The 25,186-nt window shown below is 58.6% G+C and overlaps 3 protein-coding genes across 9 annotated transcripts in view; 2 read left to right on the top strand and 1 right to left on the bottom strand.

The window, feature by feature from the left end:
* Positions 1-1,502, top strand: part of TFDP1 (transcription factor Dp-1) — a 31,215-nt gene extending 29,713 nt beyond the window's left edge. For all 6 annotated transcript variants that reach the window (XM_036904811.2, XM_036904814.2, XM_036904812.2 and 3 more), the window contains one exon: positions 289-1,502. In XM_036904811.2, coding sequence (XP_036760706.1) covers positions 289-436 — 148 coding nt within the window. In that variant the 3' untranslated portion in view covers positions 437-1,502. The remainder of the gene's footprint in view (positions 1-288) is intronic.
* Positions 1,503-3,451: 1,949 nt separating this feature from the next.
* ATP4B (ATPase H+/K+ transporting subunit beta) lies at positions 3,452-8,764 on the bottom strand. Of its 2 annotated transcripts, none has more exons than XM_036904817.2 (7): positions 8,577-8,764; positions 8,067-8,195; positions 6,328-6,441; positions 6,013-6,212; positions 5,155-5,278; positions 4,262-4,360; positions 3,452-3,844 (listed from the first exon to the last, which is right to left on the bottom strand). In XM_036904817.2, exons 1-7 carry the CDS (start codon positions 8,686-8,688, stop codon positions 3,720-3,722), a joined length of 903 nt encoding a protein of 300 aa, XP_036760712.1. In that variant the 5' UTR covers positions 8,689-8,764; the 3' UTR covers positions 3,452-3,719. The 2 variants fall into 2 exon arrangements, with proteins under 2 accessions (XP_036760712.1, XP_036760714.1); XM_036904819.2 differs by having other exon boundaries at positions 5,222-5,278; positions 8,577-8,753.
* A 7,000-nt stretch (positions 8,765-15,764) lies between these two features.
* GRK1 (G protein-coupled receptor kinase 1) lies at positions 15,765-24,562 on the top strand. The gene is made up of 7 exons (XM_036904820.2): positions 15,765-16,539; positions 17,823-17,950; positions 18,791-18,948; positions 19,602-19,685; positions 22,008-22,132; positions 22,759-22,960; positions 23,257-24,562. Exons 1-7 carry the CDS (start codon positions 15,841-15,843, stop codon positions 23,550-23,552), a joined length of 1,692 nt encoding a protein of 563 aa, XP_036760715.1. The 5' UTR covers positions 15,765-15,840; the 3' UTR covers positions 23,553-24,562.
* Positions 24,563-25,186: the final 624 nt, after the last annotated feature.

Consider the following 25,186-nt stretch of genomic DNA (forward strand, 5'->3'; position numbering starts at 1 on the left):
GGGGGGCCCTTGTCCTCAGTCCGTTTCCACCTCCTTCCTGGAGATTAAGGAAGTTTAAATAAAAGGCCTAGAAGGAAGGATCTAGTGGTTTTCCAGTTTGTGCACGCGGGGGTTTTGTTTCTGTGGTGAATGGGGAAGTCCTGTGGCCTGCCAGCGTACCCCGTGTCCCGGCCGCCGTGGGCTCAGAGGACAGGCTGGAAGGGCGTGGGGGCGAGCCCAGGGAGGGACCCGGTGCTGCGGGCCTCCTGGACCTGCCGCGGGCGCTGACCCCGGCCCTCTGCTCTGCAGTGACCTGACCAACGGCGCGGACGGCACGCTGGCCACGAGCTCCAGCGGGTCCCAGTACAGCGGGTCCCGGGTGGAGACCCCCGTGTCCTACGTCGGCGAGGACGACGAGGAGGACGACGACTTCAATGACGACGACGAGGAGGCCTGAGGCCCGCGCGGCCGGCTCCGGGACACGCGCAGGGAGGAGAAGCGCTTCGCGTGGGTTTTCTGTTTCTCTTTGGCCTCCTCCCGAGAAGATGCTGGAAAGCTGCTGAGGCGGGTGTGCGTCCCCAGGAAGCGGGCGGAGCGTCTTCCGTGGGCTGCCTGCCGCGAGCCGAGGGGCGACCGGACACCGGCGTGCCGCGCGGCGCCTTCCCTTACGCTAGCACGTGTGTTTCCTCTTTCTGCTCTTGAGTCCGGAGTTATTTTGCCCTTGAACAGCTCTTGCTGAAGAACGTGCGCTCCGTCCATGTGCGGGGAGATGGGCCGCCAGCCGCGGCGGGCACCCCTGGCGAGCATCCGCCGTGGGGGGGGCTGGGCTGCACGCGGGCCCCGCGATGCCCTGGCAGTCCCGCTCCCGCAGGGGGCGCCCCAAGCTTAGGATGACTTTATTCTCCCTTAAATTATATTGACTGTGAGTCCATCAAGCTTATACTTCTCTTTCTTCTGTTGCAACAAACAAATCTCATAGTTCTTTCTTTATTTTTGGTCTGGTAAAAGTTTACCGCCACGCTGGCGCAGCTGTCAAACTGTTTTGAAGGCTTGGAGTGGTTTATCGCTTATGGTAAAATTTGCCTGATTTCTTACAGGCAGCATTTGGAAACTTACTATCTAGTTGTTTACATACTTAAGTCTATCATTTAAGGACATGTACTGAAACAAATGTTGTATTTGTTTCATAAGCATCTTCCTGTAATCTATTATAAAGTTGAAATTAAATATAGAGAATGTTTTAACAGTTTTTTAACTCAAAATTTGTCAATCATTTTTAATAGTTCTTTTTTTATAAAGAGGAAAAGGAATTTCAGGACAAGCAGTGGTCTCTTAAAACTTATTCACAAAGAACCATTAACTGCAGTTGCTGTTAGCTGCCTGTTCTAAAACAATAGCGTTTTTATTGAAACACAAATAAACTTTTCTGTAATATTTTATGGAACATAAAGACTTTAATTGTCTGAACTGTTTAACTTGGCACTGGTAGTTTTTAATAAAACGCGCATGGGCATTTTAAACAACTTCTGTGTTTCTCTGATTAAGGGTTACCGTCCAGGAGTTTGCTTTTCCCTGGAGGAGGGCGGGTACCAGGCGTGGGGGCCAGATGTTGGCCCGTGGGCCTGCAGCTGCCGAGGCGAGGGGCCCGGGACCCGTTCCTGGGAGGCGTGGGCCAAAGCCGAGCCTGCTCTCCTGCGTCCAGTGCTAAAATCCTAAATGTTGAGGCAGGCTGTGAGTCAGACTGTCAGGAGAAGAGTGAGGTTGTTGGTCAGAAAGGCGGGCGCAGCAACGTGCTAGGGTTGGTGGACACGTCGGTGGGAGTACAGCCTGCGGACCCCAGAAGTGAGCCAGGGCCCTGCAGGGGGGCTTCCCCCCTGTTCTGAGGGCTGAGGATCAGTGGGGGCAGAGGGCTCAGTCCCTGCCCAGACCTCCTGGGGCCTCACCCCCCCCAGTGCCTCACCCCCCAGGACCTCACCCCCCCAGGGCCTCTTCCCCAAGGGCCTTTCTGCCCCAAGGCCTCTCATCCCTCCCCACCCAGCTTCTCCCCCAAAGGGCCTCCTCTACCCCCCAGGCCTCTGGCTGGAACCCCCCAAGATAACACCAGGTGATGGTTTCACAGGACCAAAGCATCAGCAAAGGGCTCTGGGGACAGGAGGCTGGGTTAGCTGGGACGGGGGTGGGGGTGGGGGCGTGTGGCCCTGGGCTGCTGGGCGCACACTGCTCTAGGGATGCCATGGGTGTAGGGTAGGTCCTGGCACCAGCGTCTCTCCGGCTGCCCTGCTTGGTGCTTGGCTACACTGGCCGTCTTGTCCTGGGTCTTGGAGCCCTGCTGTGAGGGTGTCCACGCCTGTGTCCTTGGGCCCTGGCTTCCCTGCGATGACCTCCGGGGTGACCTCTTTGACCTCGGGGGATGTGTGCTTACAAGGATTAATCATAAGGATTAAGATCAGGATTATCATGTCATAAGGATTAAAACACCAGTGGGCCAAGTTTTGGCTCTGTGGGTGTTGGCACAGCCATCCGGGCAATGTTGGTGGGCACCAGCGTGCACCCAGGGGGCCCTGGCAACATCGCTAAGCAGCAGAGGTTCGGGTCAGCCGGGGAGAAGTGCCGACTGCAGCCGGAGCCTTGGCTTCGGGCCCCAGGGCCTGAGCGGCCCTCCCGTGGGGCCTCCCGGGGCTTCCCTCTGGGGGTTCGTGATGTGTGTGCAGTGGGCCAGGAGTCAGGGCTGCCCTCCCCAGCGGGCTCCTTCCCGCCACCCCGCTCGGGCCTGTCAGCCCAGGTCACCTGGGGTGCCAGTGGCGACTGGGGGAGGGCCCGGCCCCAGCTGGCTGGCCCACCCACCCCTTCAAGGCCTTGGCATCCTTTCTGCGGTGACTGGACCACGGAGCTGGCCACACAGCCTTTCTGAGGTGGCTCAGGAAGCGTTTACTGATGGATGGGTAGTGGAGAACGTGGCTGCCTGTGTCGGTGGGGAAGGTCCCGCGGCCGGGAGGCCTCCGCAGGCCCAGGGTGGTGCCCACTGCCCTGCCCCAGCAGATCAGGTCTCCCCTGGGTGCACAGCGCTCCGTCTCCGGCAGGACCTTGAGTCCGGTGCTCACACGGGAGGGACACCAGGCCCTGTGCTGTGGCTTTGGGCCCTGGTGGCCGGTGGGGGATGCCCGGGGTTGAGCAGGCTGCTGTGCCAGACAGGCACCCGGAGTCTGGGAGAACAGTGGCAGGCTCCGTGTTCCTGGATGTGAGTGGGGAGCCCCTGCTCGTAGAAGGGGGCTCACTAGTGGCCCCCCGGCTGGACTCCCCATGGTGGGGATGTCCCCGCCTCACCTATGGCGCCTTCTGGCACAGCCCTGCCTCGGCGTCCTCTGTGAGTCCCCGACCTGGCGATGGGGACTCGGATTCCCAAGGAAGGGGCTGCTTGGCGGCTCATTTAAATTCCTCCCGATCTGGGAGAGTGACTGACACGGAGCACGGGCGACTTTGAAGTTTTATTTTTTGGCTTAGGACCTGCAGGCTTTAAAAGCAAACACCCAAAACATTTGTTGGCAGCCCCTAACCACGGCTTGTGTTTCCCGGGCCTGCAGCACAGGTAAGTCGCGAGACGTTCCCTGGTGGCCGGACAGCTGCTGTCTGAGTGTCCCCACAGCAGCAGCGAGGTCCTGAAGAGGCCCAAGTGCTCTAGGCTCGGAGCTTCCCCGGGGTGCCTTCACTTCTGAATCCGGAGCTTGAACTCCACTCTGCCCTCATAGGGGTCGTGGGGGTTGTCGAAGGCCACGTGGTCTGCTAGAATCTTGCACACGATGACGACCTCCATGTCCCTGGGCACGTTGAGGAGCTTCGCGGCCACCAGGGGGTTGCTGTAGTGGGGCTGGAAGGGAGACGCGGGAGGAAGCGATGGCGGTGGCAGTGGGATCGGGACGGCTGGGGAAGGCGCCAAGGCGGGGGTGGAGGACCCTCGCCAGCTCACATGGGCACTGTGTGCACCCTGAACCCATGGGGTGGAAACACCTTTCGCTTAGAAGTAAGGAAAATCGGCATGGATGGGACAGACCGCCCGCAACAAGCTTGACTTGAGGCTGTAGTTGATGAGAAATAATATAATAGCACGGCAAGTCTGGTGAAAGGCAGTAATGAAGTGGTCCTGCAGGCATCTGGGAGGCCCGGCGTGAAGTGGGGGGCCCATGCGAGGCTTCGCCTCAGCCAGCCCGGACGTGTGGGCCTGGGAGCCTCGGCAAAGCCTCGGCCCTACTCGGGGTGCCGAGGGCCGGCTGGGGCCTGGACCTACCTGCGCCTTCCTCCCGTAGTAGGGAAAGTAGTGCAGACTGAAGGTGCCCGTCGGGGGGTAGTAGTCCACCCGCAGGGGCCGCTTGTCTGGGAGCTGGTCCTGGGGGCGGGAGGCGGGGCCTGAGTGTGCTGTGCGCTCAGTGACCGCGGGGACGCTGGTGTGCCGTCGGCCCGACCTAGCTCTGAGCCTGGGCTTCAGTGCGGAGGTCCTGCGGGGCGTGGCCCCTGGTGACCGGTCACATGAATTTGTGCCGTCGAGCCCAAGAGCCTGCACGTGGGCGGCCTTGCTGACCCTGCCCTTGTGTGGCGGGATTTGTTTCCTTCCTTCTGACACAGCACATGGCCCGACAGGTTGATGAGCTTGTCAAAGAACAGGCGAAGGATGCTTTTGGGCTATTAAATCTTAAGTCGCCCTGCAGATTGCAGGTCGAGATAACTAAAAAGGCACCGTGGCCCATGGAGAGTCATGCATGCTCCACAGGGTGCTCGGGAGAGGGCCCCCTGCTCATGGTGCAGGGCCTTTAGCGGGGCACATGGTGAAAACAGACTTTAGAAAATCTTCTGTGAAGACAAACTTAGTTTTTTTCATGATGTACTTAGAAACTTGTTTGAGAATAACTGGAGTAAATTAATGCCAAGTCTCAGCAGCCCCCACATCCACTATTAAACAGCTATAGCTGTTGGTAATTGGGCACATTTTTGTAAATAAGCAAATTTCAAGGACAAAACGTTTCCACAAATTGCCACTAAACACTTGAAGGGCGTTATTGCTATACTGTTCATACTATGTGCTTTTTGAAGCCAAGTAACAGCAGAAAACCATTTTTTTTTCTTACTAGGCTTTGTCCTCTGTTGGGAAGCTATCTCAGGCAGTGGTTCCTGCGTCTGCCTTACCGGGCTGACACCTAGCTGTGCGCAGGAAGGCCAGTGGGCACAGACAGGCCCGGGCCAGGGCACTCACCCGGAAGGCGCAGTCCGCCCGGGGGGCTGTGCTGTTGCTCGGGAGGAAGTTGACGATCTGGAACGGAAGAGGCGCCAGTGGGTGAGCGGAGGGCCTGCCCCAGCAGGGGGCACACGGGTCCTGATGAGGGTGCGGGCTTCTACTCGGCCCTCAGAGCCAGAAGCCCCACACCGTGCAAGCTTCTCCTGGGCCTCTTAGGAAAAATAAACAGGGCCATGCAAAGACTGGGGCCCTGGCCCCAGGAGCCCCTGCCGTGGCACAGAGCAGTGTCATCTTGCCCACTCACCCAGCGAGCTCCCGGCTGTCCTTGGGTCTCTGCCAAGCTGTCACCAGCCGCCGGCACTGAGGGGGCTACGGACCCCATCTCCTGCGGCTGCTCACCTGGCCCTGCTCGCCCTCCTCAGCTCCTGGCCCTGGGCCACAGGGGTTCCCTGGCTCATCAGATTGGAAACCTCTGCTCTGGGCGGTTCCCAGGGGCCCTGCCAGCGCCGTGCATGGCTTCTCTAGCTATTGTGCACACTTGCTGCCCTGGCCCCCAAACCCCAAGCTCTGCTGCTCAGCGTCCAGGTGCTGCAGAACACCACGCAGTGCCGTGTCAACAGGCAGGTTTCCTCGGTGACTGTAGCTGGCTCACCAACAGCAGCAGGTACGTGCTGAGTGGAGGTCAGGCAGGGTGGACGGGCAGCCAAGCGAGGCTCCGCCCCCTGCTCTTGGAACCCTGGTTGGAGCAAACACCAGCTGACCTCCAAGGAGCCTCACCCCAGATCTTGTCTGTAGCCCTTGGAACTTACCCGGTTCATTTTGATGATAAAGCACGGCTTTCCTTCTGCAAAGCCAAAGCTGGGATCTGCCAGGCCCGAGCAGTGCTGCAGCATGTCCGCCGTGAACTTGCAGGAGAACTTGGTGTGGTTCGGGGCCCAGAAGCCCTCCTGGAAGAAGTACCTCTCAGAGGTGCAGTTCACGTTGGCCTCCTGGGATGCCGGCGAGTAGCCTGCCGGGCAGATGCACCTGTGGGCGCCCGGCTCCGGCGTCAGCCACCCTGGAAGGCCCCACCCTCCGTGACATGTCCTTAGAGGAAAGGAGACCGGCAGCATTTGCAAATTTACCTGCCAGGAAGTTGTGGAGGGCAAGTGCCAGGCCCATCCAGGTCCTGTTGTCGGAGACATTGTAGGAAATGTCCAGGCCTTTCTCCCCATAGACGTCTGGCCGCAAGGTCACACCTGGAAAGGGCAGGACCCTTCGTTTTCACATATGTTCATCACATCCAAGTGGTCGGCTGCAAGCTGGTGAGTTGCACACAGAGTGTCTGGCCGGTGGGGTGGCACCTGGCCTCCTCTGCCGCAGCTGCTGGGGAGAACCCTGCCTGCCAGCCCTGGCTGCACCCCTGCCAGCACCACCAGCAGCCACACGTGCTGTTCCAAGTGACGCCTCGTCCCAAGTGTGGACTGGGTTTCTAAGTGAGGTTTCATGTGAATGCACATCTGGGTAGCCCTCACTGGTTTGCTTTAAAAAGCAGTCTACCAACATGCTAACTGCAAAAAGAGAAAAGCCAAAACTTGTGTGCATTGACGCGGCGGCCCTGGGTCCACGGCCAGCCAAGTGCATCCTTGTTTCTGTTAACTACAGACATGGGGGTGTGTATGTCACACGTTGACACCAGCGGGCTGCTGCCCATGGTCGACCGCCTCAGCCCTCCACCTGCCACCCGGCACCTGCGCCTCTTCTGCCCATGCATGCCACGTCATCTCGTCCTGGGAATGTCCCACGTGTGTCCTCTGTCCCTACTGACATGGTGGCTTCTTACACGAGTGAGCTTGGCTTTGCTTTCGTGGATATTGTGACAAAACAGCTGAACACGGCTTAAGACAAAAGCCTTCAGAGAAGGAAGGGCAGAAGGCCTCCGTCCCTCCACACAGCCACCACTCCCAGCGCTGCCTGGCTTCAAGCTCCCGCCTCCTCCCCATGACCAGGGGACACACCTCCTGCTTCTGTCCCCTGGGTTTGGGGCAAATTATATTTAGTTAGGTTCCCAAGTTTGTATACATTGTATTCTGTTCTAGAATCACAACGAGGCCTCCGTGTTTCATCCCTTGGGTGATTCTGAAACTGGCTCCCCACAGGCTCCGTGGCGGCTCATCGCGGTTCTCGCGGGAAACTCAGGCCACGGCTCCCCTGGGCGCCTCCAATCCTCCTCCCCACCTCTGGCTGGACGCGCTGCTGCAGGCCCACCGAGAGTGCTGGCTGCCCCAGGTCCCCCCTCCTTCCTCCACGCCCCCCCCCCCCCACCTGTCTTGCTCTCGCTTTTGCTGGGAGTGCAAGTCGTGGCCCGGACCAGCTCCGCAGAAGCGGAGGTGCCCGGCTCTGGTGCTGATGTCTCATCAGGGTGACTTTCTCTCTCTCGGGTCTGGCTCAGGAGGGCAGGGTGGACGCTGACCCCCTGCCAAGCCTCCGTCATCCGGCAGGACAGAGGACGAGGTGCACCCGGAGCAAACTCCTGTCTGAGCACGGCCTGCTGTCTTGTAAGTCATGTGCGGCCTCAGCACTGGGGGACGCTCTGCGGGAAACAAAGCTCTTCCCCACCAGCCCTCCCAGAATGGTCTGCGGGTGTGTCCATGTGTGTGAGGTGACAGGAAGCCTGCGTCTGCCCTCTGTTTGAATAATTAAAACCAAAGCCAATGTCACATTCATAGTCTGGGGTGTTCACCAGAGAAGCTGGGGGGCCATCCATGCCCTGCCGTGTCCCCTGGGCCTCGGGCGCCTCGGGGCCCTTCCCAGAGGGCCTCTGCTCCAGCCACAGCCCTGGGGCCTGGCGTGGCCCCGCATGCCCAGGTTGTGGCCTTGCTACCTGGAGACTTAAGCTGGTCCTGGTAGTCGGGCGTGTACGGGTCGAGCGTGCTCATGAGCACATAGATGCAGAGGGCGAAGAGTCCCGTCATCACCACGTAGAAGCCCACGTAGTAGAGGCTGATCCACACTGCGGGGAGGGGCAGGGAAGATGCAGCCGACATGTGGCCCAGCCACTCGAGCCACGTTGCACACCCATCCCCTCCACCTAGAGCCAGCCTGTCCTGACCATACAGAAGAACCCTGTGCCCCTCACCTTAAAAGTCTTTTTAAGTTTCAGGAGCATAGCTTTAAAAATACCTTCCAAATTTAAGGCTGAACCTTTGGGGCCAATCTGCCTATGTTCCCACCTTTCAGGCACCTGACATCAGGGGGCATTGGAGCCGAAATGGGCCCTTGAGGCCGTCTGGCGAGGGAGGTGAGGCCTGGCCAGGAGTCGGGCCGGCCCAGCCGCCGGCAGCCCTCGGCCTCTCTCGCAGCGGCCCCTCCGTCCCCTTCCCCGCGCACGCACCCCACCGGGACAGCGTCCGGCCCAGCATCTGGCCCGTGTCTGGGTTCCAGCAGTGGCGCTGGAATTCCTCCATCCGCTGGCTGCACGACTTCTTCTCCTGTAGCGCCGCCATCGTCCCTGCTTCTGGAGCCCTTTCTGCTGCTCCCCGCACACGGCGGAGGGGAGGAAGTGCCCTCGGGGTTTTATAGTCTCCTCCATCGGAGGTCACAGCCGCAGAGACGGGCCCCGGGCAGAGCCCTGCCGTGGCGGTCACCCTCAGCTGTCCAAACACCGGCCTGCAGCCCAGACGGCTCTGCTGGCAGCTGCCCCTCCACCTCCGGGCGAGGCAGGTGGCGCCACTTCCTACGCTCCGTCCTCTGGGGATGCCCTTGGCCGGTCCTCATCTGCTCTGATAGCTCAGAGCAGCAGTGACGGGCTCTGCCTCCTCTCACTTCCTGCAGGAAGAGCGATGTGAGGCACACAGGCCGGAGCAGGGGCATCCCGGACCTGCCCCTCGTGCTGAGATGATGGGGGTGGGTGAGGCCACGAGGGTGCGCTTGCCCGGCTCCACGCCCGCCTCCCGCCGCTGCAATGCCTACTTTGTACTCGGGCTGGCAGAGCACATCCGACCGTGCTCAGTGGGCCAGAGCCCTGTTCCAGATGAGGGGGTTCAGAGGGTCCCGTCTCCTCCCCATCCCTCCTGATGCCGCTCCAGTGAGGAGGGTGACCCTTCCCAGATCTCTGTGGGGATGTGGCAGCAGGAGCTCACAGCCGCATAACCCGGAGGTGCTTTTCAGAATGGAGTGCACACTGGTCCCCGTCCCCAGGGCTCGGACCGAAATGCAGATTCTGACCGGCGCCCCGTGGGCCCGGGAGCTCCCAGTGGGCCGTGCTCATGGCCGCAGGGCTGCAGCCACATCCGGGTGAGGAGCCGCCTGGGTGCCTGGAGAGCTTCAGGTCCCACCCTCACATTTCGAGAGACCATGGCCTGAGCGTCCGGACCGCTGCAAGCCCCCAACCCACCGGGATGTGTGGCCAGAACCGGGGGCCTCGGCAGTTCATGCGTCTGGAGCCATGCCAGCTGTTCACCAGGGCATCTGTCTCTGCAGTTCGGCTGGAGGGACAATGCCAGGCAGATACCACATGCCGCAGGGGCCTGTTTGCAAATATACAAGTCAAAACAAAGTAATGGGTATCTGTAACTCCAGGGAGAGGAAATCCCAGGGCAAAATACCTCTAAAACAGAAATCAAAGGGAGAAATAAAGTTTAAAATCTGTTTATTGCTTACCAGCTGCAGTCCTGGGGCCGTTTCTCTCTTCCGCTGTGGCGGAAGGAAGTCAGGTGTCTCCCCGGCCCCTCAGGTTCCCATAAGCCCTCTGTCAGTCACCCTGGTAATTACCCAGTGATAGGGAGCTGAACTACCTCTCTCTACCCCTGAAGAACGCCTGTTCATATGGACATGCACTAAAGCCAGGTGAGAGATTCTGGAATATTACAATTTTACCCAGAGTATCACACACAAGGATCTAGAATTAAGTTCAATATCACTTGTAGTTTTCCCTTGGAGGGACCCATGTAGCCAAACTGGAAGATTTTTCAGGGAGAAGAATGAAAAACCTCTAGCCATTAATTCTACCTTATTTTCTGTGGGATGATTTAGGGTTTGTTTGCAAAACGAGCCCCCTACAACTGAGATGGAATAGCACCATTTTAGCTTGGACTCACCATTTCTTGGTGGATGCATCCTATGCATTTTTAGTAAGTCTTCCCACTCTTAACTTTGGAATCTTTCAGTAGTGAAAGCGCCGTGAGGCATGAGGCTGGGGTTGAATTGTCTACTGAGTATGGCCTGGGCCTCCAGCGCCCTGGCCTGAAGTTGCAGACCAGTAACTGCTGTCCATGAAACGATGCTGCCGTTGACTGTGAATTTCAGAGGGGCTCTTGAGATGAGCAAAACAGGAATTTTTTCTGGAGGTCTTTGAGCTGAATCCTGCACAGGTGGTCTCTGAATTCCCGGAGGTGTGATAATATGTGCTGAGCTGTGTACACGTCATCAAACTGGAAGCGTGCCCACTGGAGGAGAGGCCTGAGGGCAGCCTCCTGCCCAGCAGGCTCCGAGAAGGGGGTGCAGATAGATGTCCCGTGAGGGTTGGCCCGGACGAGGTGGGGAGCATAGCCCAGCTTCGCAGGTGGGGGGCCTAGCCTTCTCCCTCCCCTGCAGCAGCAAGGTGGGGCACCCCCCCCCCCCACTGGACTGACTCAGCCCTGAAATCGCAGGGCTAAATGACAAAAGACGTCAGGTTTCAACTGAACCAGGAAAGATTTCAAGAGGAAGCAAACCAGGACAGTCAGTAGGTGGCGACGCCGAGGCACGGACGTGGGGACTGGCGGACTTAAACGGCACCTCGGCTTCACTAAGCACGCCTGAAACAGATAGAAAAACAGAAGATGCAGTAAGAACCAAACTGAAATTTTAGATTAAGAAAATGCAATAACCAAAACAGAAGCTCAAAGAGTGGGTCAGTGGCCGGGAAACAGGCAGGAGGGGCCACTGACAGGAGCACGGACGGCAGAGACCGTGCTCTGGACAGAACAGGGCTCGGCACGGGCGGGGCTGCAGGGGAGCCCACACGCCTGTGTCATCAGAGGCCGCGGGGAGAGGGAGGCGGGATGAACCCAGGCCTGAGGAGAAACATGAGGTCCCCAAATGCGGCAAAAGACAAGCCTAGACCAAGAAGCTGGGTGGATCCTAAACAGAACAGCCCTCCTAAAATGCATCTAAGCTGCATTATAATTAAACTTCTGGAAATTAAAGACATAAAAACTCCAAAATCTAGAACACAGCCAGAGAAAAATTATTTGAAGGACAGACGATGTCTCATCAGAAACCAGAAGGAAGCTGCACAGAATATGCAAAGTGCTGAGAGACACAACTGTCGGCCCAGAGCCCTGAACCCGGCAGAACCCCCTTCAGGGATGAAAGGGGGTCCAGACATTCTCAAATGAAAGATCATTTGTCCTTAGCAGACTCACCCAAAAGGAGGTTCTGGAAGCAGAGACAGTGTGAGCTAACAGCAGCGTTGGAATATCTGGAAGGAAGAAATAACACAGTAAAGCAAAATATGGGTAAATACTACAATCTTTCCTTGTTTTCTGAGATATATTTGATGCCTGAGGCAAAAATAACATCACCTGACATTGTCCTAAATGTATGTAGATGAAATAATTAAGGCAGCTATAAATGGGGAAGGAGAAAAGGAAGTTTTCCGTGCTTGAACTGATAGAACAGTGGCCATGAAATGTGGTAAGTTATGTATATATAATTAGATGCCTAAAGCAAACAATAAGATCTGTATAAAGAGATACACACAAACACTATAGATAATCAAAATTGAGTTCTAAGAAATGTTCAAATAACCCACAGGAATAAGGGGAAAAGACAGGGAAGACAGAAAATGGCAGATGAACTCTAATATATCAATAATTACAGTAAAAGTAAATGGTATAAATGCACCAATTAAAAACAGACTGACGGAATGGAAAAAAACATCACCTAACTATATACTGTCTCTAAGAAACTCATCCCAAATATAATGACATAGGCAGGTTGAATGGGAAAGGATGGAAAAAGATATACAAATATTAATCAAATGAAGCAGGAGTGGCTATATTAATACCATTAAAAAGTAGACTTCAGAGTAGAGACACACAGATGTAATGATGAAGGCCAGTCTGCCGGGAAGAAACAGCAGTTCTCAACGTGTGTGCGTCACACAGCAGAGCCGTGGATTTGTGATGCAGACTGATAGACTGAAAGGAGAAATAGACAAATCCACAATTTTAGGAGACTTCAGCCCTCCTGTCTCAACTGATAAACAACCGAATAGAAAATCAGCATGGATACAGAACTTAACATCATCAGCCAACAGGATGTCACTGACATTAGACTCCACCTAACCACAGCAGAATACATCTTTTTTACTGTCCATGGGACATATCCAAGAAAGACCATATCTTGGGCCATAAAATAAAGCTTGATGAATTTAAAAGAATTGAAATCTGTTAACGTGTGTTCTCCAAAATAGAGTCAAACAAGAAATTAACAACAGAAAGATAACAGGAAAATCTCCAAACATAGGAAAACTAAACAACATACTTCTAAATAATTCATGAGTCAAAAAGGAAATTGCAAGGAAAAAAAAATACATGGCATTGAAGACAGAAATATAACATATCAAAATTTGTGGGATACAGACAAAGCAGTGTTAACAGGAAAATTTATAGCACTAAATGCAACTCTTAGAGGAAAAGGAAGTTTTAGTCTAAGTTCCCACTTCAAAAACCTAGAAAAAGAAGAAGAAAAGAAAAAGAAGAAGGAAGGAATAAAAGATAAGAGCAGAAACCAGTGATGTCTAAAACGAAAATAAAAGGGAAAATCAATGAAACAGAGCTGGTTCTTTCAAAAGCTCAGTAGAATGGATAAACCTGTGACAGGAGAGAAGACGCAGATAGTGAGAGTTCGCCCAGAGCCTGCAGGCAGCAGGAGCAGGAAGAGGGTTCCCCAAAACCCTGTGTACGTGGACTTGGCCCCTGACCTGAAGTGGACCTCAGCCTGCCCGGTTGGAAACAGGTCACCCGAATAGCCCTCTGACCATTAAGGAAACAGTTCTTAATTTAAGTCTGACAAAGAAACCTCCAGGCCCTGATGGTTTCTGGAGAATTTAAGGAAGAATTAACACAGATTTTACACTCTATCTCCTAGAAAGTAGAAGAGAAGGGAATTATACCAAACCAAAGATAGTGAAAAAAAAGAAAACTACAGACCAATATCCTTCACAGACAGAGATCTAAAAACCCTTAACCAAATATTGTCAAATTACTCCAGCAATGTATAAAAAGCATCATATACCGTATGCCAAGTGAGATATAATCTAGAGGTGTGAGGCTGGTTCAATATTCAAAAGTCAGGCTGTACCCCACATTAACGGGCTAAAGAAGACTGCACCAGCAGAACAGCTGGTGCAGAAAAGGCATTTGACAAAATTAACATCCATTTTTAAAAGTCTTAGTAAACTAGGAATAGAGGGATATTTACTCCACTTGATTAAAAGCGTGGACAAAACTCCGCAGCTAACAGTGTATCTAACCGCGGAAGACCGTTTGCCCCGGATCAAGATCAAAGTGTGGGTTTCTGAACATTCAGGCCAGTGGAGTGAGCCAGAGAACAAAGCCACACAGACCAGAAGGTAAGAAATAAACTTGTCCCTGTATATGTAGAAAATACCAAGGACTCTATGAAACAAATCTCCCAGCGTGAGTTCAGAGGGCAAAGGACATAAGACAAATGTCCGAATATCCACTGCATTTCTGCATTCCAGCAGCGAGTGTGTGGGCGCCCAAACCAGACATGCACCACCATCAACCACTGCTCAGAACTAAAGGAATATTTAGACTTTCGTCTAACAAAGCCCAGGCAGGACTCGTATGCTGAAAACTGCACACTTGTGATGAGGGAAACGGAAGATCTAAATAAATGGAGACATATTATGTTCATAGGTGGGAAGACTCAACACAACCCAGGTGTCAGGCCTCCCCAAATTGATATACAGGTTTAACATAACTCCTTCAAGATCCAAGCAAGAATCCCAAGAAACATGTTTTTTCAAAAATACTCTTGAAAAAGCAAAATAAAGTAGGAGGACTCAGGTTACTGAATATCAAGGCTTATCATGTAGCTTCAGTGGTCAAGGCAGAGGGGTTGGCGGAGGGGCAGACACAGGACCAGTGGGCAGAGCGGGAGACCCGGAGAGCTCACACGATCTCGCTCAAGCTCCGGAGCAAAGCCAGGCTCAGCCCACCCCGGGCGCACTGAGACGAGATCTCAGGTGACTGTCTGGTAGCGTTGGGAACCTGTGGCCCCGGTGCCCCATCCCACACCCCAGCGTGGGAGTCCAATGGGGAGGGCAGGAGTGGGTACATGGACAGGCCCAAGGCCGCCTGTTATTAAGTGGCCGGGCTGGACCCCATGCCCTGGTTAGGAGGCAGCAGCCATGACTGCTCAGCTGGCAAGTTCTCGTTGCCACCTCCCCAGCTGCTGCAGACGACCCGCCCATCTCCCCGCACCCACTGGCAGAATCTCCCTGCCTCCCAGACACCCCTCTTCTCCATGAGGTGCAGGCGGGTGGGCTGGTCGGTCCCCAGCCTCTCCTGGCTCATCCGCTTTAGTTTCTGCAACCCTTCATGTCCTCCGCACTTTGAACTATGACCAAGCCCTGTCACCTCGCCATCATTCCCATACACTACTGAGCACCTACTGTGTGCTAGGACAAAAGGTAAGACTGCGCCCTTTGGAAGCTGACATTTCTGTTGGTCCTGGCTTCCCCAAGTGTGCTTCGGGTGTGTCCAGCTGTGTGTCAGGTGTGCCCCAGGTGCACCCACCCGCGTCTTGGATGTGCCCCTGGCCTCTTGGTTCCACGTCCCTCGCTCCTGCCTCTCAACCTGGGGCCTCAGCCCTGGGTGCAGTTTGGGGCTCTGCTTCTCTGCCCCAGTCTCACCTGCATGCTTCTCTTGACGTTTCTGCTTTGCCTGCGCACCCCAGGGCTGATTCCTCAGCAGTGCCGGGGTTACCTGCGGTCATCAGAGCCCTCAGCGTGACCTGGGGGCACAGCCGCCCTGGGTGCCTGGGCAGGACGAGTGTGGCCCTCACAGACCGACCACTTCCCAGGCTGTTCACCTTGGGGTTTTTCTCCTAAATTTCTATTATCAGCTGCTTTTCTTCTCACTTGCTTTTTTTTAAGACAAAAGTGAAATTCAGAAGGGAAAACCACCAGCAGTCTTCGTGAGTCAGGGCTTCCCTGGGGCCCCTCCCTTCGGCTGGGCCCCCGTCCCCACAGGAGGCACAGGGGTCGCCTGCACAGGCCAGAAGCCGAGTGGGCGGTGCAGAAGAGCGCAGGCCTGGGGTTCGTCCTTCCCGGCTGTCAGGAGGAAGGAGCCGGCAGGGCGGGCCATCTAATCCGTCTGGGAGCCGCTTAAGGGATTGTCTTTTCTGGCACCTGCTGGCCACCCAGGTGTGTCCTCCACAACCCTGCTGGGATTAGCCTGGGCTGTGCTACCGGGCCCCCTGGGCTCCGGCGCAGCCTCCAGTCACCCCTCCACCACAGGGGACGCCTCCCGTCCTGAGGTCAGGAGCGGGCACAGGCCAGGGGCAGCAGGTCAGGCCCACTCCAGACTCGGGGCGCTAGCCCATGGCCCGTCGTGCCTGACGCAGCGGGGCGCTGGCGCAGGATGGATTTCGGGTCCTTGGAGACAGTGGTGGCCAACTCCGCCTTCATCGCCGCCCGGGGCAGCTTCGATGACAGCAGTGCGCCCCTCGCCCGGGACAGGAAGTACCTGGCCAAGCTCAGGCTGCCCCCGCTCTCCAAGTGCGAGGCCCTGCGGCAGAGCCTGGACCTGGAGTTCCATAGCGTGTGCGTGGAGCAGCCCATCGGAAAGCGGCTCTTCCGGCAGTTCCTGGGGGCCCATGAGGAGCACGTGCCGGCCCTGGAGCTCTGGAAGGACGTGGAGGACCACCACACGGCTGGCGACGACCTCCGACCGCAGAAGGCCCAGGCCATCCTGGCTGAGTACCTCGACCCCCTGGCCAAACGCTTCTGCAGCTTCCTGGACGCTGGGACTGTGGCGCAGGCCCAGGGGGCACCCGTGGCAAATGGGGACCGGCTCTCCCAGCCACTCCTGCAGGCCACCCTGGCACACCTGGGCCAGGCGCCCTTCCGGGAGTACCTGGGCAGCCTGTACTTCCAGAGGTTTCTGCAGTGGAAGTGGCTGGAGGCCCAGCCCACGGGCGGGGACTGGTTCCTGGACTTCAGGGTCCTGGGGAAAGGTGGCTTTGGGGAGGTGTCGGCCTGCCAGATGAGGGCAACGGGCAAGATGTACGCATGTAAAAAGCTGAACAAGAAGAGGCTGAAGAAGAGGAAGGGGTACCAGGTGGGCAGTGCACGGCGGGCACAGAGGAATCACCCCCAGACCGACGGGCTGACCGGCCTCCGTGCCCCTCCACAGGCCCACCCTGCCCTGTGGACTCCGTGCAGCCGCCTGCGGGTTCTAGTCTGCCCACGGCTCCTCTTCCCAAGCCAGCCCGTGTGGCCTGGAGCATGGCAGTGGGAGGAGGCGGCCCCCAGCCTGTGGCGCCTCTTGCCTGGCTGCCCACGGCCCTGGGAGCCGCTCGGCATTGTAGGTGTGGGTGGCCGACTGGTGCCCTCTGGGTTTCACCAACACCACGAAGTGCAGGAGCCAGTGCTGTGGGAAGGGCATTGCAGGCTCTCCGCTCTTCACGCCACTTCTGGAGCTGCCAAGGGCTGCGTGTGCCGTGAAGGAGGGAGCTGAGCTAGAGCTGCCCGTTTCCCGGGAGGTGAGGCTGCAAGGTGGGGTGCAAGCCGTCCCCGAGTGCAGCTGCTCCCGGGATGGCAGCGGGTGAGGTGCCCCTAACTGGCGTCGGCTCCTTTCAGGCGGAGTCAGTGGCAGGAAGCTGCTGACGTCTCAGGAAATCACCTCCCAGCCGCAGGTTCTGTCCCCGTCCACCAGTCCCTGTGTCGGGGTAACAGCAGCCTCCGGAGTGTGCTCCTGCCCGGGGGTCCTCGGTGGTGCTCCCCGTGGGACGTGGGGGAGGGAGCTACCCCTTGGGGGCTCCATCTGTGATTCTAATCCAAGGCCTAGGGCACTGCTGTCACTCTCCGCATTCATTCACTGTCCTCGCTGATGCCAAGTAAAATCAACCTGAAACCTTCCACCACAGCAGGATAGAGGGGGGCCCATCTCTAGGCATCCTCCTCCAAAAGGGGTTCTGTTTTCCTTACCCAAACCCAGCTTTTAAGAACATACTCAATGGACACCATGAGGTTTTAAAATAACGATGGAAAATGAGTACAGCTGTGGGGTGGCTTGGCCGGCACCGCTAGGGGCCTCACTGGGGGACAGGGGCCGGGATGGTGGCAGAAAGAGCTGCCAGCCGCAGGGAAGGACTGGGGGGAGATGGGCACTGCGCAGGCAGCCAGGAGGGCACCGGGGTCCTCACGGGGCAAGTGAGGCTGGAGGCCCCAGGAAACCAGAAGTCCTCTGAGAAAGACAGCAGTCGCTCTGCGCAAACCACTTTTAAAGTCTATTGGCAGCTCTGGTCTGACCTGCTGTGATGTTTTCTCCTCTGTGGGGCTCGGTCTTAAGGCCGCGTCACTTTCCTGCCTGAACCTGGGCTCTCGTTCCTTGCTGATCAGGGCGCCATGGTGGAGAAGAAGATTCTAGCCAAAGTCCACAGCAGATTCATAGTCTCTCTGGCCTATGCGTTCGAAACCAAAACTGACCTCTGCCTGGTGATGACCATCATGAATGGAGGCGACATAAGGTAAGGGGGCTCCTCTCTCCAACGTGGGGGGCAGGCCGGGGGGCTCTGCAGCCCCCAGGCTTGGACAGCAATGCAGGCGGGAGCTGCACGTGGCGAACTCGCACTGCGGCGCTCTGCGCCCCGTTACACTACAGCACGCCGTGCGCCGCACGTGCCACACCCCCGCCTCACCGCCGCCTCACCGTTCTCAGCGCAAATGTGACATAAAGGCCGGCTGCTGTCAGCCCAGCTGCCTTGTACTGGGCCAGATCTGAGGGCCTGTCTCCCTCTCCTCCTCGTCACTTTCAGGATTCCTGGTCCACCTCCCCACCCCCTGGTCTCTGTATAAATCATCTGTTTCCTTTTACTCATTTGCTTCTCTTCGAATGTGACAGTGGAAGGCACGAGAAAGAACCGCTGTGGGGGAGGTGGGAGGCTGTGGGTCCATCGAGGAGTTTGTCTGTCCAGCTTGGGTGAAGAGGCCGACGTGCCGACTGCTTACATTCGCGGCGATGTGAGCTGCTCGTGTCCCTCATGCCCTCCGCCCTACCTATTTGGATGGCGATGGTGAAGTGGCTCTGGAGCTCACTGCCCGGCCTCCGCAGGTCGGGGCGGGAGAGGGTGACCCTCACTGCTCCATTTCTCCCAGTAACGGCTGTGGGGAGGGGCCTCTGAGGGCACAGGCACCACCACAGGCTCTCCCAGCTGAACCCTGAGGCCCCGAAATGACCAGACACGGCACAGGGTCCTGGGGGCCTCACTGTTTTACAACCCGCCCACCCCCCCGCCCCCCATCAGGACCATGGCACCTGCCCATAGTCGTGGCAGAAAAGCACGGGCCTCTGTGTGGTCTGCCTCCAGGTACCACATCTACAACGTGAACGAAGAGAGCCCTGGCTTCCAGGAGCCCCGGGCCGTCTTCTACACGGCCCAGATCATCAGCGGCCTGGAGCACCTGCACCAGCGAGGCATCATCTACCGAGACCTCAAGCCTGAGAATGTGCTCCTGGATGACGAAGGTGAGCGGCCGCCGCCTGGCCCCGTGCCCGGCTCGCCTCTGACCCGACTGTCATTGGCAGGGGGGTGAAGGCTCGTCACAGCATTAAGTGGCACCAAAAACATCTTAGGTGGCCCATTCAGCCGCTGGTGATGGAATGGCATTATCTCCCAATGGAGATCTTTGGTGACCTTTGGTGGTCAGGCGCCTGAGGCTCCAGGGCAAGTCCGGGTGTCTGTGTGTGTGTGTAACTCCTGGAGAACGGCTGCTACTTTGTGGCCACTGGTCACTCTAGCGCTCTTTCTTCTGTGGGAAGGCGCACTGGGGTTCTCACTAGGAAGTGCACAGGGATTCAGGCCTCCTTTATGCCCTTCAGGGTCCCCTCCCTTCCTGTCACCAGCCCGAACAAATGCAGGGCCATTCCAGCTGGGGCTAGGCCTGGGCAGAGACGGCAGATGGGAAAGCTGAGCGTGGGTGAACTGCACCCCCAATCCCAGTTGCAGGCGCTGCTGGGCAGCTCGGTCCCCCTGCAACGTGGCCAGGAGCAGAGGCCCCTGGGTGCTGGGCGGGGGTGTGCGTGTGTGTGGCTGGCCCTTGGCCCCCACGGGCTCTGGGAACACTGGGTGCCTTTGCTCCGTGAGCCACGTGTGACCCCAGCCCGTGTTTGCTTTTTAGGCAATGTCCGAATTTCTGACCTTGGGCTGGCCGTGGAGCTGAAGGATGGGCAGATGAACACCAAGGGTTATGCAGGGACCCCAGGCAAGGGCCTGAGGGCAGGGGCGGGGCTGGGCCCAGTCCCGTGGCTTGGGGCGGGCCTCGCAGTGAGGGCGGGGGGCTTGTCAGGTCACAGCCCCCTCATACCTCGGAGCAAGCAGGGAAAGCAGAGTGACTGGCCAGTGGGCTCGGCCTCGGCTCCATCAGCTTGCAGCCCCTGCGGGGGCCGCCCCTCCCAGCCTCGGCAGTCACGACCGGCTTCGACATGAGGAGCCCATTGGGATGGCGGCACCCACCCTCTAGCTTCCTGGGCATTCGCAGGAGGCATCACTCGGGGGCTGAGGGTCTGCTGAGCAGATCGACAGGAAGGGGGTGAGTGAGCGGGCAGACCGGCAGAGGCACACGGGCACCGAGCCAGCACTGCCTGGGGAGGCTCATGATGGAGAAGCAGGGAAGGTCGGGGGGCCTTGGAGGGGAAGCGCTGCCTTTGTCCAGAGCCCATGTGTGCGTGGGCATGCACACGTGTGTGTCTGGGTGTGCATGTGTGTGCAGAACATTCTCTGCCTCCTCACCCACCTCACATTTGCCCTTAGTCCCAGGCAGGCGGGAAGCGGTGGGCACAGAGAACAGGGGGAGGCTCACAGCCAGGTGGCCCACCCACGCACCTGCCGCACCCACACACCTGTGCTCCCAGGTGTCCATGCGCCCACGTGCCCAGGCGTGGCAGGCAGGGCTCAGTGACACGGTGCCGTCCCGTGCCCGCTGCGGCACCCCACGCGGGTCACACCTGCTGCGCCTCCATGTTCTTGGTGGTCCAGGCTCCCAGGCGTGCTTCTGCAGGGCTTTTCAGCAGATCCCCTCCTCCCCTGCTGGCTGGCTTTGGGAGACGGTGCCGCCTTTGTTTTGTGTCCTGGGTCCTCCCAGTCCTGGGCTCTGGGCTCCTTTGGGTTTGTGCCCGTGTGACGGTGGGTCTGTCCTCATCTGTGGTTTGTTTAGGGAAAGGTCCCATCTTGAGTTTGCTGGATCCTAAACCAAAATCTGGGCTGGGGTCTGGGCTCAACCACTTCTGTCCTGAGCATGCGTGATAACACCCCTCGTGCATTTCTGGGCCATGCAGACCCTGGGGGGAGGCCCCAGACAACTCGCACCAAAGCCAGGGCTGGAAGCACTTGCGCCCGCGGCTGTGAGGGCCCACGGGCCTGGCTGTGTCCGCTGCCTCTAAGCTTCCCAGGAGCCGGGTCTCTCGTGTGCCCTGGGGGTCAGGCACAGGGGAGGTCCAGGAAAAGTGGGAAGCGGGGCTCCTGGCGAAGCTGCAGGGCCCCCAGGTCCTGCCTCCTGGCCCCCTGGCCCCTCCAGTGCTGGGCCTAGACCGGAGCCTGGACCGGCCAGCAAGCCCCATAAGCAGGGCCGGGCTGGCACTGTACCTGCCCTGGAATTGGGGGGTGGGGGCATGAGCCAGTGGGTGAGAGGGCTGGTGGGGGACAGAGATGGCGTGCCCTCTTTCGTTCGTTTGTCTGACAAGTATTTATCTCACTTTGACCCACGCCATGAAGGGCCCACCATTTGGGGTGGCTGGGTGGGGCGCCTGGGTGCCCTGGCAGTGCGTCTCAGCATCGGCCACATCCCTGTGTCCTTCGGGCTCCATTTCAGCCTAGAAGTCGTGGTTGAATGAAGGCGTGCTTCCCACAGACCCTGAGCGGCCTGGACAGTGACGTAGTTCCCTGGAGGGCAGACTTACCCAGCCAGGCAGCTCCTGGAACCTCTTTGGAGGGCACCCATTCTGTGGTCACATCAGCCTGGCATGTTCCTGAGCATGTCCCCATCCCTGGGGAGACACGGCACGCTGGGTGACCCGGAGCAGACAGGCACAGTTCTCAGCTCGTCTCCGGACGTCTGAAGTCATGCGGCACAGAGGCCACCCCCATGCCCACGCGCTCACCCCAGGGACCAGCCAGGCTGCCCATCCCACATGCAGGGCTGGCGCTGGCTTTCAGGATGAGCCGCACATGTGGCCCCCCCTCCCCAGATGCAGCGCAGGCCTGGCGCGGAAGGGGCTGCGTCGCGGCGGCTGCTGGGGCTCTCTTTGGATCCTGGCTTGAATCTGCCATTCTGTGCCCTTCTAGGAAGTGCCTGGTGGTGCCCAGGCAGCACATACCATGGCCCCACAAGTCACTCCCGCAAGAGGCAGGCAAGGATGTCATTCTGTGGTGCTCGCCGGAGGGGCCCTCAGTGATGCCAGGGCACGGGGCCAGCCGCCACCACCGTTGCTGCCAGGGTTTCCTGGGGCAGGGCCTCAGCTCCTCCCTGAGCTGGGTGCGTTCCCGCGGGTCCAGGCCTGGCTCTGAGGCCTTGTGCTCTTGCCTGCAGGCTTCATGGCCCCTGAGCTCCTGCGGGGCGAGGAGTATGGCTTTTCTGTGGATTACTTTGCCCTGGGAGTCACGCTCTATGAAATGATTGCTGCCAGAGGACCCTTCCGAGCTCGGGGAGAGAAGGTAGGAGGTCACCTTGCAGGTTTCCCCCAGTGACCTGGCGACCACCTCCGGAGCTGGGGTCGTAGGAGCCGGTGTCCTGCAGCAGCGACAGGGAGGGCGGAGCTGGGATGCGCCCTGCACACGCCCTGCATGCAGGGGGCCCACCAGAGTGGGGGAGGGGCAGGCTGGAGGCGGAGCCCCTAGGAAGATGCATCCGCCCAGTGAGGGCCGGCCAGCGCTGCCCACCCTGTGGTGAGGGGGCTGCAAAGGACACGGCACTTTTGGGTGACCGTGGTGGGGCCCCAAGCTCTTCCCTGAAGGCCCTACCAGTGGGGTTTGTGGGTGTGGGTCACAGTCCATCAGTGGCTTCAGGCGCAGCCTAGCTTCTGTCTGGTTACCAGGTGTCCACTCCTGTGTCACTTTATTTCTTCTTCTGTCTTCCAAGGGTGAGCAAAGGGCATGTAGATGTGCCAGGGTGCCTGCCAGGCCTCACTGAAATGCACCGCTAGGGTTTTGTCCTGCGATGCCCATCTGCAGGGGAGGATGCACCGAGCATTGGGCAGGGGCTCGGGTGGACCGGGGGGCTCCCTAGGGGCACCTCCGGAACTGGGGGCCGGCTGGGTGTAACAGGAGCCACCTGCTTGCAGGTGGAGAACAAGGAGCTCAAGCAGCGGGTCCTCTTAGAAGCGGTCAAGTACCCGGACAAGTTCAGCCTGGCCAGCAAGGCCTTCTGCGAGGCGCTGTTGGAGAAGGACCCCGAGAAGCGCCTGGGATTCCGAGGCGGGACCTGTGATGGGCTCCGCGCCAGCCCCCTCTTCAGGGACATCAACTGGAGACAGCTGGAGGCCGGTAGTGCCAGGGGCCTGCAGGCTGGGGGAGTGCGGGACAGAACCTGTGACCCCATGGTGGGCTCCTGTGGGGCAGGGAGGTGCGGGGTGGGTGAGGGGCAGAGACCCCACAGCGGGCTCCTGCAGGGCAGAAAGCACAGGTGGGAGGCTGGCCTCTTTCACAACCTAGAGCAGATGCATTTTCCAGCCTCCCACCCCACCGGCTCCAAGCCCAGGAGCACAGAGCCTCCAGCTAATGGGGCCCCCAGGAGGGCTGCCCCCTGCCCTTGCACCCTCTCACCCCAGGCTTTCTGGCAGGAATGCTGATGCCCCCGTTCACCCCAGACCCCAGGACCGTCTACGCCAAGAACATTCAGGATGTAGGAGCCTTTTCCACGGTCAGAGGCGTGGTCTTTGACAAGGCAGACACTGAATTCTTCCAGGAATTTGCCACTGGCAGCTGCCCCATTCCCTGGCAGGAGGAGATGATCGAGTCGGGCGTCTTTGGGGAGCTGAATGTGTGGCGCTCTGACGGGCAGATGCCCGATGACATGAAGGGGGTCAGCGTGGAGGCAGCCCCCATGTCCAAGTCAGGAATGTGTCTGGTTTCCTAGGTGATGCAGAAAGGGACCCCTGCAGCCCACAGGCCGGGAGGCCTTTGTGTCAGCCAGGCCACCCCAGCTTGGTCAGAAGCAGGGCCCCCTCCTGCAAACAGGTCACTGCTTTCACCCCATCTCACTCAAGAAAGACAGCACAGTGGCTCCCGGACGGGATCCACCGGTGACTGTCCAGCCCCCGTGTGGACGTGCGAGCTGGAGGCGGTGTGGGGGCCGGGCAAACGGCTGTGGTTCGGGAGGTGCTCCATGTGGGTCTTCTGGCACCTTAACTGTGATTCCTGGAGCATCCTTGGTGGGGGGCCATGGTGGGGGCTCGGGCTGGGGAACCGCGTCTGCAGCTCACGGGCCGCCAGAGAGGACTGACTGTGGCCCTGGCGCAGTTCCCCTTCATGCCCAGTTCCTGGCATGCCTGCCAGCGCCAAGGCCTGAGCTCCTCAGTGCCGCATTTGGGGGTGCTGGCATTTGCCAGGTACTGAGAAGTGCAGCCTCCGCAGGGTCCCTTGGCCTAGGCTGGGGCCCAGATGTCTGGGGTGATGGAATGCGTGGGGTCTGGGTGAGACGACAGCAGCCTGCCCTTTGGCGGCTCTTGCTCCTGAGACCATCTCCAGCTGATGGCGGCCAGGAACTGCCCAACCCCACAGACAGACAAGGGACTGGGCATTCTCTCTCCAGTCTGAGCCCTGCCTGCCGCCCCGCAAAGCCAGCTGGGTCCCCTCTGGTCCTTTCTGGCTCTTGCCTCTTGCGGTAGCTTTGGCCAGGCTGGTCTTGCTATGTGGGGCTTGCTGACTGATGTCCAGGCCCAGCAGGTCCCCTCTCCATGTCCCCAGCAGCTATCGTCCTAGGGGCTTGCAGCCCATCGCTCTGTCCCCACCAGCCCCAGGGCACCTCCTTCGCATGTCTGGTGTTTCCGACTGACCCTTTCCCCTCTAAGTGCTTTATGCGTTTTAACTGGAAGGACTGTTTCCATAGCAGCTGCTCCGCAAACGTGCACTCTCTTAAGCTGGGGTTCGTGGCGCTGGCAGGGCATCAGGCCACTGTGCAGGGTTCCTGTGAGGCCGAGTGCGCGAGGAGTTGTAGCTCAGGGCCCAGGACTCACTTCCAGGGGAGGAGTCTCTGCCTGCTCCCCAGCCGTGGCAGAGATGTGCCCGTGGGAGTCAGCACTGAGGTTGTGGACCTCCCCACCCTCACACTATTTACCAAGTGGGGGTGCCCATGCCCTCGGAGTGTGAGCACCACACGCCCCCTCCCTCAGACTGTCAGGCCCCGTGTGAGGGAGCCCCTCCCTCAGAGGTCCCCTGCCACCTGCTGCCCCTCCACCCTCAGGACATGCGTGGACCTCGCCCCGAGTGGCCCTGCTGCAGGAGAGCCTAGTGGGTGTGTCGCAGCCCCTGTTGTGTGGGGTGGAAGCTTGGGGACAGACCTGGCTGGTTTCTGGGTACCCTTAGGAGTTCTTTGAAGGCTTTGTCCCCAGTGCCCGGGTGGTGAAGGGAGCCGGCGGTGGCCTTCCCTCCAGTGCGTGGGATCTGGAGCCTCAGAATGCTCTGGAGGGACCTGGAGAAGCATCCAGTGTGTTTTGCTCTGTGAGCCAAAACTACCCCATGCATGGCAGAGGCCCTGAGGCAGTCACGTGC

This window comes from Manis pentadactyla, chromosome 17 (assembly GCF_030020395.1).
Source record: "Manis pentadactyla isolate mManPen7 chromosome 17, mManPen7.hap1, whole genome shotgun sequence".
Lineage (NCBI taxonomy): Eukaryota > Metazoa > Chordata > Mammalia > Pholidota > Manidae > Manis > Manis pentadactyla.